At 52.3% G+C, this 14,608-nt stretch overlaps 1 protein-coding gene across 1 annotated transcript; it reads right to left on the reverse strand.

The window, feature by feature from the left end:
- Nucleotides 1-921: 921 nt before the first annotated feature.
- On the reverse strand, nucleotides 922-13,174 carry RDH8 (retinol dehydrogenase 8). The gene is made up of 6 exons (XM_058821455.1): nucleotides 12,596-13,174; nucleotides 9,171-9,332; nucleotides 7,240-7,419; nucleotides 5,999-6,092; nucleotides 4,083-4,266; nucleotides 922-1,146 (listed from the first exon to the last, which is right to left on the reverse strand). Exons 1-6 carry the CDS (start codon nucleotides 12,870-12,872, stop codon nucleotides 922-924), a joined length of 1,122 nt encoding a protein of 373 aa, XP_058677438.1. The 5' UTR covers nucleotides 12,873-13,174.
- Nucleotides 13,175-14,608: the final 1,434 nt, after the last annotated feature.

The following is a 14,608-nucleotide window of genomic DNA, read 5'->3' on the forward strand; positions in this document are numbered from 1 at the left end:
AAATTCGGGGTTCCCTCAGACACCAAGCTCAGGTGAGACCCTCCAAAACCGCCTGAAATGCCCCTAAAATCCCCTAAAATTGCCCCGATTTCACCTGAACTTCGCCCAAATTTCACCCCAATTTCACCCCAAAACCCCCAAATTTCACCTCAAACCCCAAATTTTGGGGTTCCCTCAGACGAGACTGACTCAGAGACCCCCTCAAAGCTCAGGTGAGACCCCAAAACCCCCCCTAAAACCTCTCCGAATTTTGCCCGAATTTCGCCCAAACTTCACCCAAATTTCACCCGAATTTCGCCCAAATTTCACCCAATTTTCGCCCGAATTTCGCCCCAAAGCCCCCAAATTTCACCCCCAGACCCCGATTTGGGGGTGCCCTCAGATGGGACTGACTCAAAGACCCCAAGCTCAGGTGAGACCCCAAAAGCCCCCCTAAAACCTCCCCGATTTCGCCCGAATTTCACCCGAATTTCACTTAAATTTCACCCAAATTTCACCCGATTTTCACCCGAATTTCGCCCCAAAGCCCCCAAATTTCGCCCCCAGGCCCCGATTTGGGGGTGCCCTCAGATGGGACTGACTCAAAGACCCCAAGCTCAGGTGAGACCCCAAAAGCCCCCCCTAAAACCTCCCCGATTTCGCCCGAATTTCACCCGAATTTCACCCAAATTTCACTTAAATTTCACCCAAATTTCGCCCAAATTTCACCCAAATTTCGCCCCAAAATCCCCGAATTTCGCCCCCAGGCCCCGATTTGGGGGTGCCCTCAGATGGGACTGACTCAAAGACCCCAAGCTCAGGTGAGACCCCAAAAGCCCCCCCTAAAACCTCCCCGATTTCACCCGAATTTCGCCCGAATTTCGCCCGAATTTCGCCCCAAAGCCCCCGGATTCCGCGGCCAGGCCCCGTTTCGGGGGCGCCTCAGACGGGGGCGACGCGGCGGCGGCAGCAGCGGCAGGTGAGGCAGCGCAGCAGCGCCAGGCTCAGGTGGAAGAGCGGGCCCAGGTCGAAGAGGAGGCGCTGGAAGGTTCTGACGCCCAGGTCCCCGCTGGGGTCGGCGAAGCGCAGGGCGAGCAGGGGGGAGTACAGGGGGTTGGTGGGGGTCCGGAACGGGGGCCGGGGGGCGCCGATCACCGACACGATGGCCTGGAGAGAGGGGAGGGCGAGAGGAGAACGGGGAAAAAAAAATGGTGAAAATCGGCCCCGAAACGGCGAAGAAACGGCAGAAAAACAGCCCCGAAACGGCAAAAAAACGGCGGAGAAACGGCGGAAAATCAGCCCCAAAACGGCGGAGAAACGGCGGAAAAACGGCCCCGAAACGGCGGAGAAATGGCGGAAAAACGGCCCCAAAACGGCGGAGAAACGGCGGAAAAACGGCCCCAAAACGGCGGAGAAACGGCGGAAAAACGGCCCCGAAATGGCGGAGAAACGGCGGAAAAACGGCCCCGAAACGGCCCCGAAACGGCGGAGAAACGGCGGAGAAACGGCGGAAAAACGGCCCCGAAACGGCGGAAAAACGGCGGAAAAATGGCCGAGGACGTCGTGAAAAAATCACCCAGAAAGTCGCCAAAAAAAAAAAAAAAAATCGCTGGAAAATCGCAAAAAAAAAAAAAAAAAAAAATAGGGGAAAAAAATAAGGGAGGAAAGTGGCCGGGAAAATCGTCAAAAAAAAAAAAAAAAAAGGGGGAAAAAAAAAAAATTTAAAAATGGCAGAAAAATCAGCGCGAAAAAAATCAGCGGAAAAATCGCATAAGATAAAAAGAGCGAAAAAGTTTCAAAAGCATGAAAAAATTATGAGCGGAAGAGTCGCAAAAATAGCGGCAAAAAGAGCAAGGAAAAATCGTGAAAAAATTGCAAAAAGATCAGCCAAAAATTTTGAGAAAAAATCGCCAAAAAAAAACACCATAAAAGAGCGGGAAAATAGGAAAATAATCGCAAAAAAATCGCCAAAAAAATCGCAAAAAAATTGCCAAAAAATAGCAAAAAAATTTGCCAAAAATCGCAAAAAAAATCACCAAAAAATCGCAAAAAAATCCTAAAAAAACCCAAAAGACCCCAAATTCTCACCTGCGCCACCTCCTGGGGGCTCTGGCCGAAGGTGTCGAACACCAGGCAGGACAGGGCAGGAAATGCCCCAAAAATCCCCATAAAATTCCCCAAAATCACCATAAAACCCCTGAAAATCTGCCAAAAAAATCCTAAAAAAATCCTAAAAAATCCCAAAACATAAAAATCAAAAAATTCTCACCAAAAAAATCCTAAAAAATCCACAAAATTCCCAGAATTCCTCCCCGTGCTCCCCTGCTGGCGGGGAAGGTGTAGAACACCTGGCGGGAAATGCCCCAAAAATCGCCATAAAAACCCCAAAAAAGCCCCAAAAAAATCCCAAAAAATCCCAAAAAAAACCCCCAAAATCCCAAAAAAACCAAAAATCCCCAAAAAAATCCCAAACAACCCCAAAAAAACCCAAATTCTCACCTGTGCCACCTCCTGGGGGCTCTGGCCGAAGGTGTCAAACACCGGGCAGGACCAGGCAGGAAATGCCCCAAAAATCCCCATAAAATTCCCCAAAATCACCATAAAACCCCTGAAAATCCACCAAAAAATCCTAAAAAAAATCCCAAAACATCAAAATTAAAAAATTCTCACCAAAAAAATCCTAAAAAATCCACAAAAATCCCCAAAAAAATCCCCAAATTCCTCCCCGCGCTCACCTCCACTCCCTGCTGGTGGCAAAGGTGTCGAACACCTGGCGGGAAATGCCCCAAAAATCGCCATAAAAACCCCAAAAAAACCCCGAAGAAACCCCAAAAAATACCAAAAAAAACCCCAAAAAACCCCAAAAATCCCCAAAAAAACCCCAAAATCCCCCAAAAAATCCCAAAAAACCCCCAAAAAACCCCGAATTCTCACCTGTGCCACCTCCTGGGGGCTCTGGTCGAAGGTGTCGAAGACGTCGCGGCTGGCGGGCAGATAATGCCCCAAAAATCACCATAAAACCCCAAAAAATCCACCAAAAAAACCCTAAAAAAATCCTAAAAAACCCCAAAAAATAAATTGACAAAAAATCCACACAAAATCCTAAAAAAAACCCCAAAATTCCTCCCTGTGCTCACCTCCACTCCCTGCTGGCAGCAAAGGTGTCGAACACCTGGCGGGAAATGCCCCAAAAATCGCCATAAAAACCCCAAAAAAACCCCCAAGAAAACCCAAAAAATACCAAAAAAACCCCCAAAAAACCCCAAAAATCCCCAAAAAAACCCCAAAAATCCCCCAAAAAATCCCAAAAAAACCCCAAAAAACCCCGAATTCTCACCTGTGCCACCTCCTGGGGGCTCTGGCCGAAGGTGTCGAAGACGTCGCGGCTGGCGGGCAGATAATGCCCCAAAAATCACCATAAAACCCCAAAAAATCCACCAAAAAAACCCTAAAAAAATCCTAAAAAACCCCAAAAAATAAATTAAAAAAAAAAATCCACATAAAATCCTAAAAAAAACCCCAAAATTCCTCCCTGTGCTCACCTCCACTCCCTGCTGGCGGCAAAGGTGTCGAACACCTGGCGGGAAATGCCCCAAAAATCGCCATAAAAACCCCAAAAAAACCCCGAAGAAACCCCAAAAAATACCAAAAAAACCCCCAAAAAACCCCAAAAATCCCCAAAAAAACCCCAAAATCCCCAAAAAAATCCCAAAAAACCCCCAAAAAACCCCGAATTCTCACCTGTGCCACCTCCTGGGGGCTCTGGCCGAAGGTGTCGAAGACGTCGCGGCTGGCGGGCAGATAATGCCCCAAAAATCACCATAAAACCCCAAAAAATCCACCAAAAAAACCCTAAAAAAATCCTAAAAAACCCCAAAAAATAAATTAAAAAAAAAATCCACACAAAATCCTAAAAAAAACCCCAAAATTCCTCCCTGTGCTCACCTCCACTCCCTGCTGGCGGCAAAGGTGTCGAACACCTGGCGGGAAATGCCCCAAAAATCGCCATAAAAACCCCAAAAAAACCCCGAAGAAACCCCAAAAAATACCAAAAAAACCCCCAAAAAATCCCAAAAAACCCCCAAAAAACCCCGAATTCTCACCTGCGCCACCTCCTGGGGGCTCTGGCCGAAGGTGTCGAAGACGTCGCGGCTGGCGGGCAGATAAACCTCGCGGAAGTAGCGCAGGGTCTCGGCGTCCGTGCCGGGAAATTCGGATTTTTCCACCTCCTGCAGAACCTTGCGCTCGAACTCCGTGTTCACCGGGCCCGGCTCCACCAGGGACACGCTGGGGATTTTGGGGATTTGGGGATTTGGGGTTTTTTTGGGTTTTTTTTTTTTGATTTTTTGGAATTTTTTGGGATTTTTTGGGGGTATTTTTGGGATTTTTTGGGGTTTTTTGGGTGTTTTCATGGTGATTTTTGGGGAACTTTTGGGGCATTTCCTTCAGCAGCCAGCAGGGGTGGAGGTGAGCATGTGGAGGAATTTTGGGATTTTTTGGGGTTTTTTTAGGATTTTTTTTAGGATTTTTTGGTGGATTTTGGGGGTTTTATGGTGATTTTTGGGGCAGTTTTGGGGCATTATTTGCATTCGACACCTTCGGCCAGAGCCCCCAGGAGGTGGCACAGGTCAGGATTTGGGGAAAATTTGGGATTTTGGGGGGTTTTTTGGGACTTTTTTGGGGTTTTTTTTGATTTTTTGGAATTTTTTGGGATTTTTTGGGGGTATTTTTGGGATTTTTTGGGGTTTTTTGGGTGTTTTCATGGTGATTTTTGGGGAACTTTTGGGGCATTTCCTTCAGCAGCCAGCAGGGGTGGAGGTGAGCACTGGGAGGAATTTTGGGATTTTTTTAGGATTTTTTGTGGATTTTTTTTCCAATTTTTTTTTTTTTGGGCTTTTTAGGATTTTTTGTGGATTTTTTTGGGGGATTTTTTGGGGTTTTATGGTGATTTTTGGGGCAGTTTTGGGGCATTATCTGCGTTCGACACCTTCGGCCAGAGCCCCAGGGAGGTGGCACAGGTCAGGATTTGGGGAAAATTTGGGGTTTTTTGAGATTTTTGGGGGTTTTGGGGGATTTTTTGGGGATTTTTTGGGGTTTTTTGGGATTTTTTGGGGGTTTTTGGGTGTTTTTATGCCGATTTTTGAGGCATTTTGGGGGCATTTCCTTCAGCAGCCAGCAGGGGGCGTAGGTGAGCACAGGGAGGAATTTGGGGATTTTTTTACCTTTTTTTGTGGATTTTTGTAAAATTTATTTTTTGGGGATATTTTAGGAATTTTTTTTAGGATTTTTTACTGACTTTTTTAGGATTTTTTGATGGATTTTTGGGGGGATTTTGGGGATTTTTCTGGCGGGTTTTTGCGGGGTTTTGAAGGGTTTGGGTGGGGTTTTTATAGAGATTTTTAGGGGATTTTTGGGGGGGGTTTATGGGGATTTTTTGGGTATTTCTGGGGATTTTGGGGGTCTTTTTTGGACGGGGATTTTTGGGGTTTTTTTGGGATAATTTGAGGATGATTTTGGGGCAATTTTGGGATAATTTTGGGGTGATTTTGGAGCAATTTCCAGGATGATTTTGGGGTGATTTTGGGATAATTTTGGGGTGATTTCCAGGGTGATTTTGGGATAATTTTGGGGTGATTTTGGGGCAATTTCCAGGATAATTTTGGGGTGATTTTGGGGTGATTTTGGGGGCAATTTCTGGATGATTTTGGGGTGATTTTGGGATAATTTTGGGGTGATTTCCAGGGTGATTTTGGGATAATTTTGGGGTGATTTTGGGGCAATTTCCAGGATAATTTTGGGGGCAATTTCTGGATGATTTTGGGGTGATTTTGGGATAATTTTGGGGGCAATTTCTGGATGATTTTGGGGTGATTTCCAGGATGATTTTGGGGTGATTTCCAGGGTGATTTTGGGATAATTTTGGGGTGATTTTGGGATAATTTTGGGGTGATTTCCAGGGTGATTTTGGGATAATTTTGGGGTGATTTTGGGATATTTTTGGGGTGATTTTGGCACTCACAAGACGTTGAACTGCAGCAGCTGCACGGCCAGGCTCTCGCACAAACCCTCCACGGCGAACTTGGAGGCCGAGTAGATGTCGTTGAACACGACCCCTGCGGGACCCCGAAAATTTTGGGGGGTCTGGGAGGGCTCTGGGATCTCCATCCCCCCAAAATTTGGGGTTTGGGGCCTTGATTCCTCCAAAATTTGGGGGTTGGGGCCTCAATTCCTCCCAAATTTTGGGGTTTGGGGTCTCAATTTCCTCCAAAATTTGGGGGTTGGGGTCTCAATTCCCCCAAATTTTGGGGTTTGGGGTCTCAATTTCCTCCAAAATTTGGGGGTTGGGGCCTCAATTCCTCCAAATTTTGGGGTTTGGGGTCTCAATTGCCCCAAAATTTGGGGGTTGGGGCCTTGATTCCTCCAAATTTGGGGGTTGGGGTCTCAATTCCCCCAAAATTTGGGGGTTGGGGCCTCAATTCCCCGAAATTTGGGGTTTGGGGTCTCCATCCCCCCAAAATTTGGGGGTTGGGGTCTCTCTTTTTGGGGTGCCAAACTCGAATTTTGGGGTCCCGGGGGTTTTTTGGGGTCCCTTTTTTGGGGGGGGAGGGGGATCCCGGAGGTTTTTGAGGTGCCGAACCCGAATTTTGGGGTCCCAAAGCCGAATTTTGGGGTCCCGGGGGTTTTTTGGGGTGCTGAACCCGAATTTTGGGGTGCCGAGGAGGAATTTGGGTTCCCAGGGGGTTTTTGGGGTCCTAAAGTCGAAATTTGGGGTACCGGGGTGTTTTTTTGGGGTGCCAAACCCGAGTTTTGGGGTCCCGAATCTGAATTTTGGGGTCCCACGGGGTTTTTTGGGGTCCCGTTTTTTTTTGAGCGGTCCCGGGGGTTTTTTGGGGCACCGAACCCGAATTTTGGGGTCCCGGGGGTTTTTTGGGGTGTTGAACCCGAATTTTGGGGTCCCAAAGCCGAATTTTGGGGTCCCAGAGAATTTTTCGGGTCCCGTTTTTTTTTGGAGCGGTCCCGGGGATTTTTTTGGGGTGCCGAACCCGAATTTTGAAATCCCCTGGAGGGTTTTTTTTTTGGTTTTTTTGGGGGGCAGTCCCGGGGGTTTTTTGGGGTGCCGAACCCGAATTTTGGGGTCCCGCGGAGGGTTTTTTTTTAGTTTTTTTTTTGGGGCGGTCCCGGGGCATTTTTGGGGTGCCGAACCCGAATTTTGGGGTCCCGCGGAGGGTTTTTTTTGGGTTTTTTTTTGGGGGGTCTCACCCTGCAGCCCCATGACGCTGCTGACCACCACGATGTGGCCGCTGCGGCGCCGCTTCATCTGGGGGAGCAGGGCCTGGGCCAGGCGCAGCACCCCGAAGACGTTGGTGTCGAAGACGCGCTGCACCTGCGGCCCCGAGGCGCTCTCCAGCGGCCCCACCAGCCCCACGCCCGCGTTGTTCACTGGGGAGGGGGCGGGAGGGGTCAGGGGGACCCCAAAAATCCCGAAATCCCCCCCAAAATCGGCCCCTGGGGCTCCGAGATACACAAATGCAAAAAAATCCCAGAAAAATCCCAGAAAATCCCATAAAATCTGCAGAAAACCACCCCAAAATCAGCAGCCCTGAGTTGTTCAATGGGGGGTCAGGGGAACCCCAAAAAATCCCGAAATCCCCCCCAAAATCAGCCCCTGGGGCTCCGAGATACACAAATGCAAAGAAGTCCCAGAAAAATCCTATTAAATCCCATTAAATCCCATTAAATCCACAGCCCTGAGTTGTTCACTGGGGAGGGGTCGGGAGGGGTCAGGGGAACCCTGAAAAATCCCGAAATCCCCCCAAAATCGGCCCCGGGGGCTCTGAGATACACAAATCTAAAAAAATCCCAGAAAAATCCCATTAAATCCCATTAAATCCGTCCCAAAAAATGCCCAAATCCATCAGCTCATGTTGTTCACTGGGGAGGGGTCGGGAGGGGTCAGGGGGACCCCAAAAATCCCGAAATTCCCCCCAAAATCGGCCCCGGGGGCTCCGAGATACACAAATCTAAAAAAATCCCATAAAATCACAGAAAATCCCATAAAATCCCATTAAATCCGTCCCAAAAAACCCCAAAATCCACAGCCCTGAGTTGTTCACTGGGGAGGGGCCGGGAGGGGTCAGGGGGACCCCAAAAAATCCCGAAATCCCCCCCAAAATCGGGCCCTGGGGCTCCGAGATACACAAATGCAAAAAAATCCCCCAAAAATGCACCAAAAAATCCCTAAAAATCCCCAAAAGTCTCCAAAAAATCCCAAAAAATGCCCCAAAAAAGTGCCCCAAAAATGCCCCAAAAATCCCTAAAAATTCGCAAAAATCCCCACAAAATACCCAAAAAAATCCCTCAAAATTCCCAAAAATTCCTAAAAAATGCCCCAAAAAATTGAAACAATGCCCAAAAAAAACCCCCAAAAATGCCCCAAAAAACCCCTAAAAATTCGCAAAAATCCCTGAAAAATGCCCCAAAAATCCCCAAAAAAATGCCCAAAAATTCCTAAAAAATGCCCCAAAAAATCCCAAAAAAAATGCCCCAAAGATGCCCCAAAAAACGCCTAAAAATTCACAAAAATCCTTAAAAAATGCCCCCAAAAATTCCTAAAAAATGCCCCAAAAAATCCCAAAAAAAATGCCCCAAAGATGCCCCAAAAAACGCCTAAAAATTCACAAAAATCCTTAAAAAATGCCCCCAAAAAATCCCTACAAATTCGCAAAAATTCCTAAAAAATGCCCCAAAAAATCCCAAAAAAATGCCCCAAAGATGCCCCAAAAAAACCCTAAAAATTCACAAAAATCCTTAAAAAATGCCTCAAAAAAATCCCTAAAAATTCACAAAAATCCCCAAAAAATCCCAAAAAAACCCTAAAACTTTGCAAAAATTCCTTAAAAATGCCCCAAAAAATGCCTATAAATTCACAAAAATCCTTTAAAAATGCCCCAAAAAATCCCCAAAAAATCCCCAAAAAATGCGCCAAAAAAACCCTAAAAATTCACAAAAATCCTTAAAAATACCCCAAAAAAATCCCTAAAAATTCACAAAAATCCTTTAAAAAATGCCCCAAAAAAATCCCAAAAAATTCACAAAAATCCTTTAAAAATGCCCCAAAAAATCCCAAAAAAATGCCCCAAAAAATCCCGAAAAATCCCCCAAAATGCCCCAAATTCCCAGATTTTTCTCACCCACGACGTCCACGCGTCCCCCCGGCACCTGCTGCAGGCACTCGGCCACGGAGGCGTCGCTGGTGACGTCGAGGCGCAGAATCCGCAAAGTGTCCCCGAGGGTGGCCCCGGCCGCGGCCTCCAGCGCGCCCCGGCGGGACAGGTCCCGCATGGTGGCCAGGACTGGAACAAAAATCCCCAAAAAAATCCCAAAAATCCTGTTAGAAACAGCCCAAAAATCCCCCCAAAAAATCCCAAAAATCCCGTTAGAAACAGCCCAAAAATCCCAAAAATCCCGTTGGAAACAGCCCAAAAATCCCCCCAAAAAATCCCAAAAATCCCGTTAGAAACAGCCCAAAAATCCCAAAAATCCCGTTGGAAACAGCCCAAAAATCCCCCCAAAAAATCCCAAAAATCCCATTGGAAACAGCCCCGGGACAGGTCCCGCATGGTGGCCAGGACTGGAACAAAATCCCCAAAAATCCCAAAAATCCCGTTGAAAACAGCCCAAAAATCCCATTGGAAACAGCCCCGGGACAGGTCCCGCATGGTGGCCAGGACTGGAACAAAATCCCAAAATAATCCCAAAAATCCCATTAGAAACAGCCCAAAAAATCCCCAAAAAATCCCAAAAATCCCATTAGAAACAGCCCAAAAAATCCCCAAAAAATCCCAAAAATCCCGTTAGAAACAGCCCAAAAATCCCATTGGAAACAGCCCCGGGACAGGTCCCGCATGGTGGCCAGGACTGGAACAAAATCCCCAAAAATCCCAAAAATCCTGTTAGAAACAGCCCAAAAATCCCCCCAAAAAATCCCAAAAATCCCGTTAGAAACAGCCCAAAAATCCCCCCAAAAAATCCCAAAAATCCCGTTAGAAACAGCCCAAAAATCCCAAAAATCCCGTTGGAAACAGCCCAAAAATCCCCCCAAAAAATCCCAAAAATCCCATTGGAAACAGCCCCGGGACAGGTCCCGCATGGTGGCCAGGACTGGAACAAAATCCCCAGAAATCCCAAAAATCCCGTTGAAAACAGCCCAAAAATCCCATTGGAAACAGCCCAAAAATCCCATTGGAAAAAACCCAAAAATCCCAAAAATTCCGTTGGAAACAGCCCAAAAATCCCCCCAAAAAATCCCCAAAATCCCGTTAGAAACAGCCCAAAAATCCCATTGGAAACAGCCCCGGGACAGGTCCCGCATGGTGGCCAGGACTGGAACAAAATCCCCAAAAATCCCAAAAATCCCGTTAGAAACAGCCCAAAAATCCCCCCAAAAAATCCCAAAAATCCCGTTAGAAACAGCCCAAAAATCCCAAAAATCCCGTTGGAAACAGCCCAAAAATCCCCCCAAAAAATCCCAAAAATCCCATTGGAAACAGCCCCGGGACAGGTCCCGCATGGTGGCCAGGACTGGAACAAAAATCCCAAAAAAAATCCCAAAAAATCACCAAAATCCCATTAGAAACAGCCCAAAAATCCCATTGGAAACAGCCCAAAAATCCCCCCAAAAAATCCCAAAAATTCCGTTAGAAACAGCCCAAAAATCCCATTGGGAACACCCCAAAAATCCCCAAAAAATCCCAAAAAAATCCCGTTAAAAACAGCCCAAAAATCCTGCTAGAAACAGCACAAAAATCCCCCCAAAAAAATCCCAAAAATCCCGTTAGAAACAGCCCAAAAATCCCATTGGAAAAACCCCAAAAATCCCGTTAGAAACAGCCCAAAAATCCCCCCCAAAAAACCCCAAAACCCCAAAACTCCCAAGGGAGACCCCAAAAAAAACCCCAAAACCCCAAAACTCCCAAGGGAGACCCCAAAAAAAACCCAAAACCCCAAAACTCCCAAGGGAGACCCCCCCAAACCCCAGCAGGGACCCCAAAATTCCCCCTGGGGACAATCCCGGGCTGTCCCCCCAAGTCCCCTCCCGGTATTTCCCCTCCTCCTCTCCCACCTTGGGGACATTTGGGGACACCTGGGGACATTTGGGGCCATTTTGGGGCCACCTGGGGACATTTGGGGACCCTCCCGGGGTGTCCCCCCCCTTTCCCTCCCACCTTGGGGACAATCCCGAGCTGTCCCCTCCTGCTATTTCCCTCTCACCTTGGGGACATTTGGGGACCCTTGGGGACATTTGGGGACCCTTGGGGACACCTGGGGACCCTTGGGGACATTTGGGGACCCTCCCGAGGTGTCCCCCATCCCCCTGGGGACAATCCCGGGCTGTCCCCCCCAGTCCCCTCCCGGTATTTCCCCTCCTCCTCTCCCACCTTGGGGACATTTGGGGACACCTGGGGCCATTTTGGGGACACCTGGGGACATTTGGGGACCCTTGGGGACCCTTGGGGACATTCGGGGACCCTCCCGAGGTGTCCCCCATCCCCCTGGGGACAATCCCGGGCTGTCCCCCCCAGGCCCCTCCCCGCCTGTATTTCCCTCCTTCCCTCCCTCCCCCCCCGTCCCACCTTGGGGACCCTTGGGGACACCTGGGGACATTTGGGGCCATTTTGGGGTCACCTGGGGACATTTGGGGACCCTCCCGGGGTGTCCCCCCCTTTCCCTCCCACCTTGGGGACAATCCCGAGCTGTCCCCTCCTGCTATTTCCCTCTCACCTTGGGGACATTTGGGGACCCTTGGGGGACCCTTGGGGACATTTGGGGACACCTGGGGACCCCTGGGGACCCTTGGGGACACCTAGGGACCCTTGGGGACATTTGGGGACCCTTGGGGACATTTTGGGGACCCTTGGGGACATTTGGGGACCCTCCCGAGGTGTCCCCCATCCCCCTGGGGACAATCCCGGGCTGTCCCCCCCAGGCCCCTCCCGGTATTTCCCCTCCTCCTCTCCCACCTTGGGGACATTTGGGGACACCTGGACACCTGGGGACCCTTGGGGACACCTGGGGACATTGGGGGACCCTTGGGGACCCTTGGGGACATTTGGGGACCCTCCCGAGGTGTCCCCCATCCCTTTGGGGACAATCCCGAGCTGTCCCCCCCAGTCCCCTCCCCGCCGGTATTTCCCTCCCTCCCCCCCGTCCCACCTTGGGGACCCCTGGGGACATTTGGGGACACCTGGGGACCCCTGGGGACCCTTGGGGACACCTGGGGACCCTTGGGGACACTTGGGGACCCTCCCGAGGTGTCCCCCATCCCCCTGGGGACAATCCCGGGCTGTCCCCCCCAGGCCCCTCCCGGTATTTCCCCTCCTCCTCTCCCACCTTGGGGACTCTTGGGGACACCTGGGGACCCTTGGGGACATTTTGGGGACCCTTGGGGACATTCGGGGACCCTCCCGAGGTGTCCCCCATCCCTTTGGGGACAATCCTGAGCTGTCCCCCCCCCCCCCTCCCCGCCGGTGTTTCCCTCCCTCCCCCCCGTCCCACCTTGGGGACCCCTGGGGACAATTTGGGGACACTTGGGGACAATTTGGGGACCCCTCCTCACCCAGGTATCGCCTCTGGGGGTCCCTGGCGAGCAGCACGGCCACGGCCAGGCCGATGCCCGAGGAGCAGCCGGTGACAAGGACGGTGCGACACGGGGGGGTGGCCATGGTGTCACCTCCCCCCCCCCGGGCCGGGCAAAGGCTCTTAACGGGATCAGCGGGCACGTGGTGGCACCGCGACATCGGCGGTGACATCCCGGGGTCACCGCGGGGGGTGGCATTGGTGTCACCTCCCCCTGAACGGGATCGGTGGTGGCACCGCGACATCGGCGGTGACATCCCGGGGTCACCGGGGGGGTGGCATTGGTGTCACCTCCCCCTGAACGGGATCGGTGGTGGCACCGCGACATCGGCGGTGACATCCCGGGGTCACCGGGGGGGGTGGCATTGGTGTCACCTCCCCCTGAACGGGATCGGTGGTGGCACCGCGACATCGGCGGTGACATCCCGGGGTCACCGGGGGGGGTGGCATTGGTGTCACCTCCCCCTTAACGGGATCGGTGGTGGCACCGCGACATCGGCGGTGACATCCCGGGGTCACCGCGGGGGGGGGCACTGGTGTCACCTCCCCCTTAACGGGATCGGTGGTGGCACCGCGACATCGGCGGTGACATCCCGGGGTCACCGGGGGGGGTGGCATTGGTGTCACCTCCCCCCCCCGGGCCGGGCAAAGGCTCTTAAGGGGATCAGCGGGCACGTGGTGGCACCGGGGGGACATCGGGGGGGTGGCATTGGTGTCACCTCCCCCCCCTCACTAAAGGGATCAGCGGGCACGTGGTGGCACCGGGGGGACACCAAGGGGCCACCAAGGGACGGGGTGGCACCGCGACACGGGGGGGGACAACGGGGGGACACCAAGGTGTCACCAAAGGGAAGGGGACACGGGGGGGACATCCCGGGGTCACCGGGGGGGTGGCCGTGGTGTCACCTCCCCCCCTAAGGGGATCAGCGGGCACGTGGTGGCACCGGGGGGACACCAAGGGGTCACCGGGGGGGACAAAGGGGTCACCAAGGGAGATGGTGGCACCGCGACAATGGGGGGGACAAAGGGGGGACAGCAAGGGGGGACATCTCAGGATGTCACCAAGGAAAGGGGTGGCACCGCGACACGGGGGGCACAAAGGGGGGACACCAAGGGGTCACCGGGAGGGACAAAGGGGCCACCAAGGGGGGGGGTGGCACCGCGACAATGGGGGGCACAAAGGGGGGACATCTCAGGATGTCACCAAGGAAAGGGGTGGGGACACGGGGGGGGGACATCCCGGGGTCACCGGGGGGGTGGCCGTGGTGTCACCTCCCTTCTAAGGGGATCAGTGGTGGCACCGGGAGGGGACAAAGGGGGGGACACGGGGGGACCCCAAATGTCCCCAAGGGTCCCCAAGGCATGACGTCACCGAGCAAGGGGGGACAAAGGGGCGGTGACAGCCCTGGATGTCACCAAGGGGGGGGGGGGACACGGGGGGAACACCTCGGGGGGGGGGGGGGGGGGGGGGGGGGTGACATCTCGGGATGTCCCCAAAGGGGGAGGGAGAAACGGGGGTGACATCACAAATGGGGGGGGAAGGGGGGACACCTCGGGATGTCACCAAGGGGGAGGTGACAAAGGTGGGGGGGGGGGGTGACATCTCTGGATGTCACCAAGGTTGGGGTGGGGGGGGGGCGACACGGGGTGGGGACAGCCCGGGATGTCCCCAAAGCGGGGGGGGGGGAGGGACAAAGCGTGCGGTGGCCCCGCCCCCTTCACCTGGGGAACCCCAAATCCGCCACGCCCCGAGCTCCGGCACCGGACACCGGAACCGGGAACGGACACGGACACCGGAACCGGACACGGACACCGGAACCGGGAACGGACACGGACACCGGAACCGGACACGGACACCGGAACCGGGAACGGACACCGGAACCGGGAACGGACACGGACACCGGAACCGGACACGGACACCGGCACCGGGAACGGACACGGACACCGGAACTGGACACGGACACCGGAACCGGCACCGGACACCGGAACCGGA

This window comes from Ammospiza caudacuta, chromosome 29 (assembly GCF_027887145.1).
Source record: "Ammospiza caudacuta isolate bAmmCau1 chromosome 29, bAmmCau1.pri, whole genome shotgun sequence".
NCBI lineage: Eukaryota > Metazoa > Chordata > Aves > Passeriformes > Passerellidae > Ammospiza > Ammospiza caudacuta.

Bases quoted from the DNA above. Each gene is read 5' to 3' on its own strand.
- RDH8 (XM_058821455.1), bottom strand. From the start codon at position 12,872: ATGTCACCGCCGATGTCGCGGTGCCACCACCGATCCCGTTCAGGGGGA. The intron at 7,420-9,170 runs GTGAGAAAAATC...CCCCCTCCCCAG, and splicing joins GGGACGCGTGGACGTCGTGG to TGAACAACGCGGGCGTGGGG. The intron at 1,147-4,082 runs GTGAGAATTCGG...CCCTCTCTCCAG, and splicing joins GCCCCCAGGAGGTGGCGCAG to GCCATCGTGTCGGTGATCGG.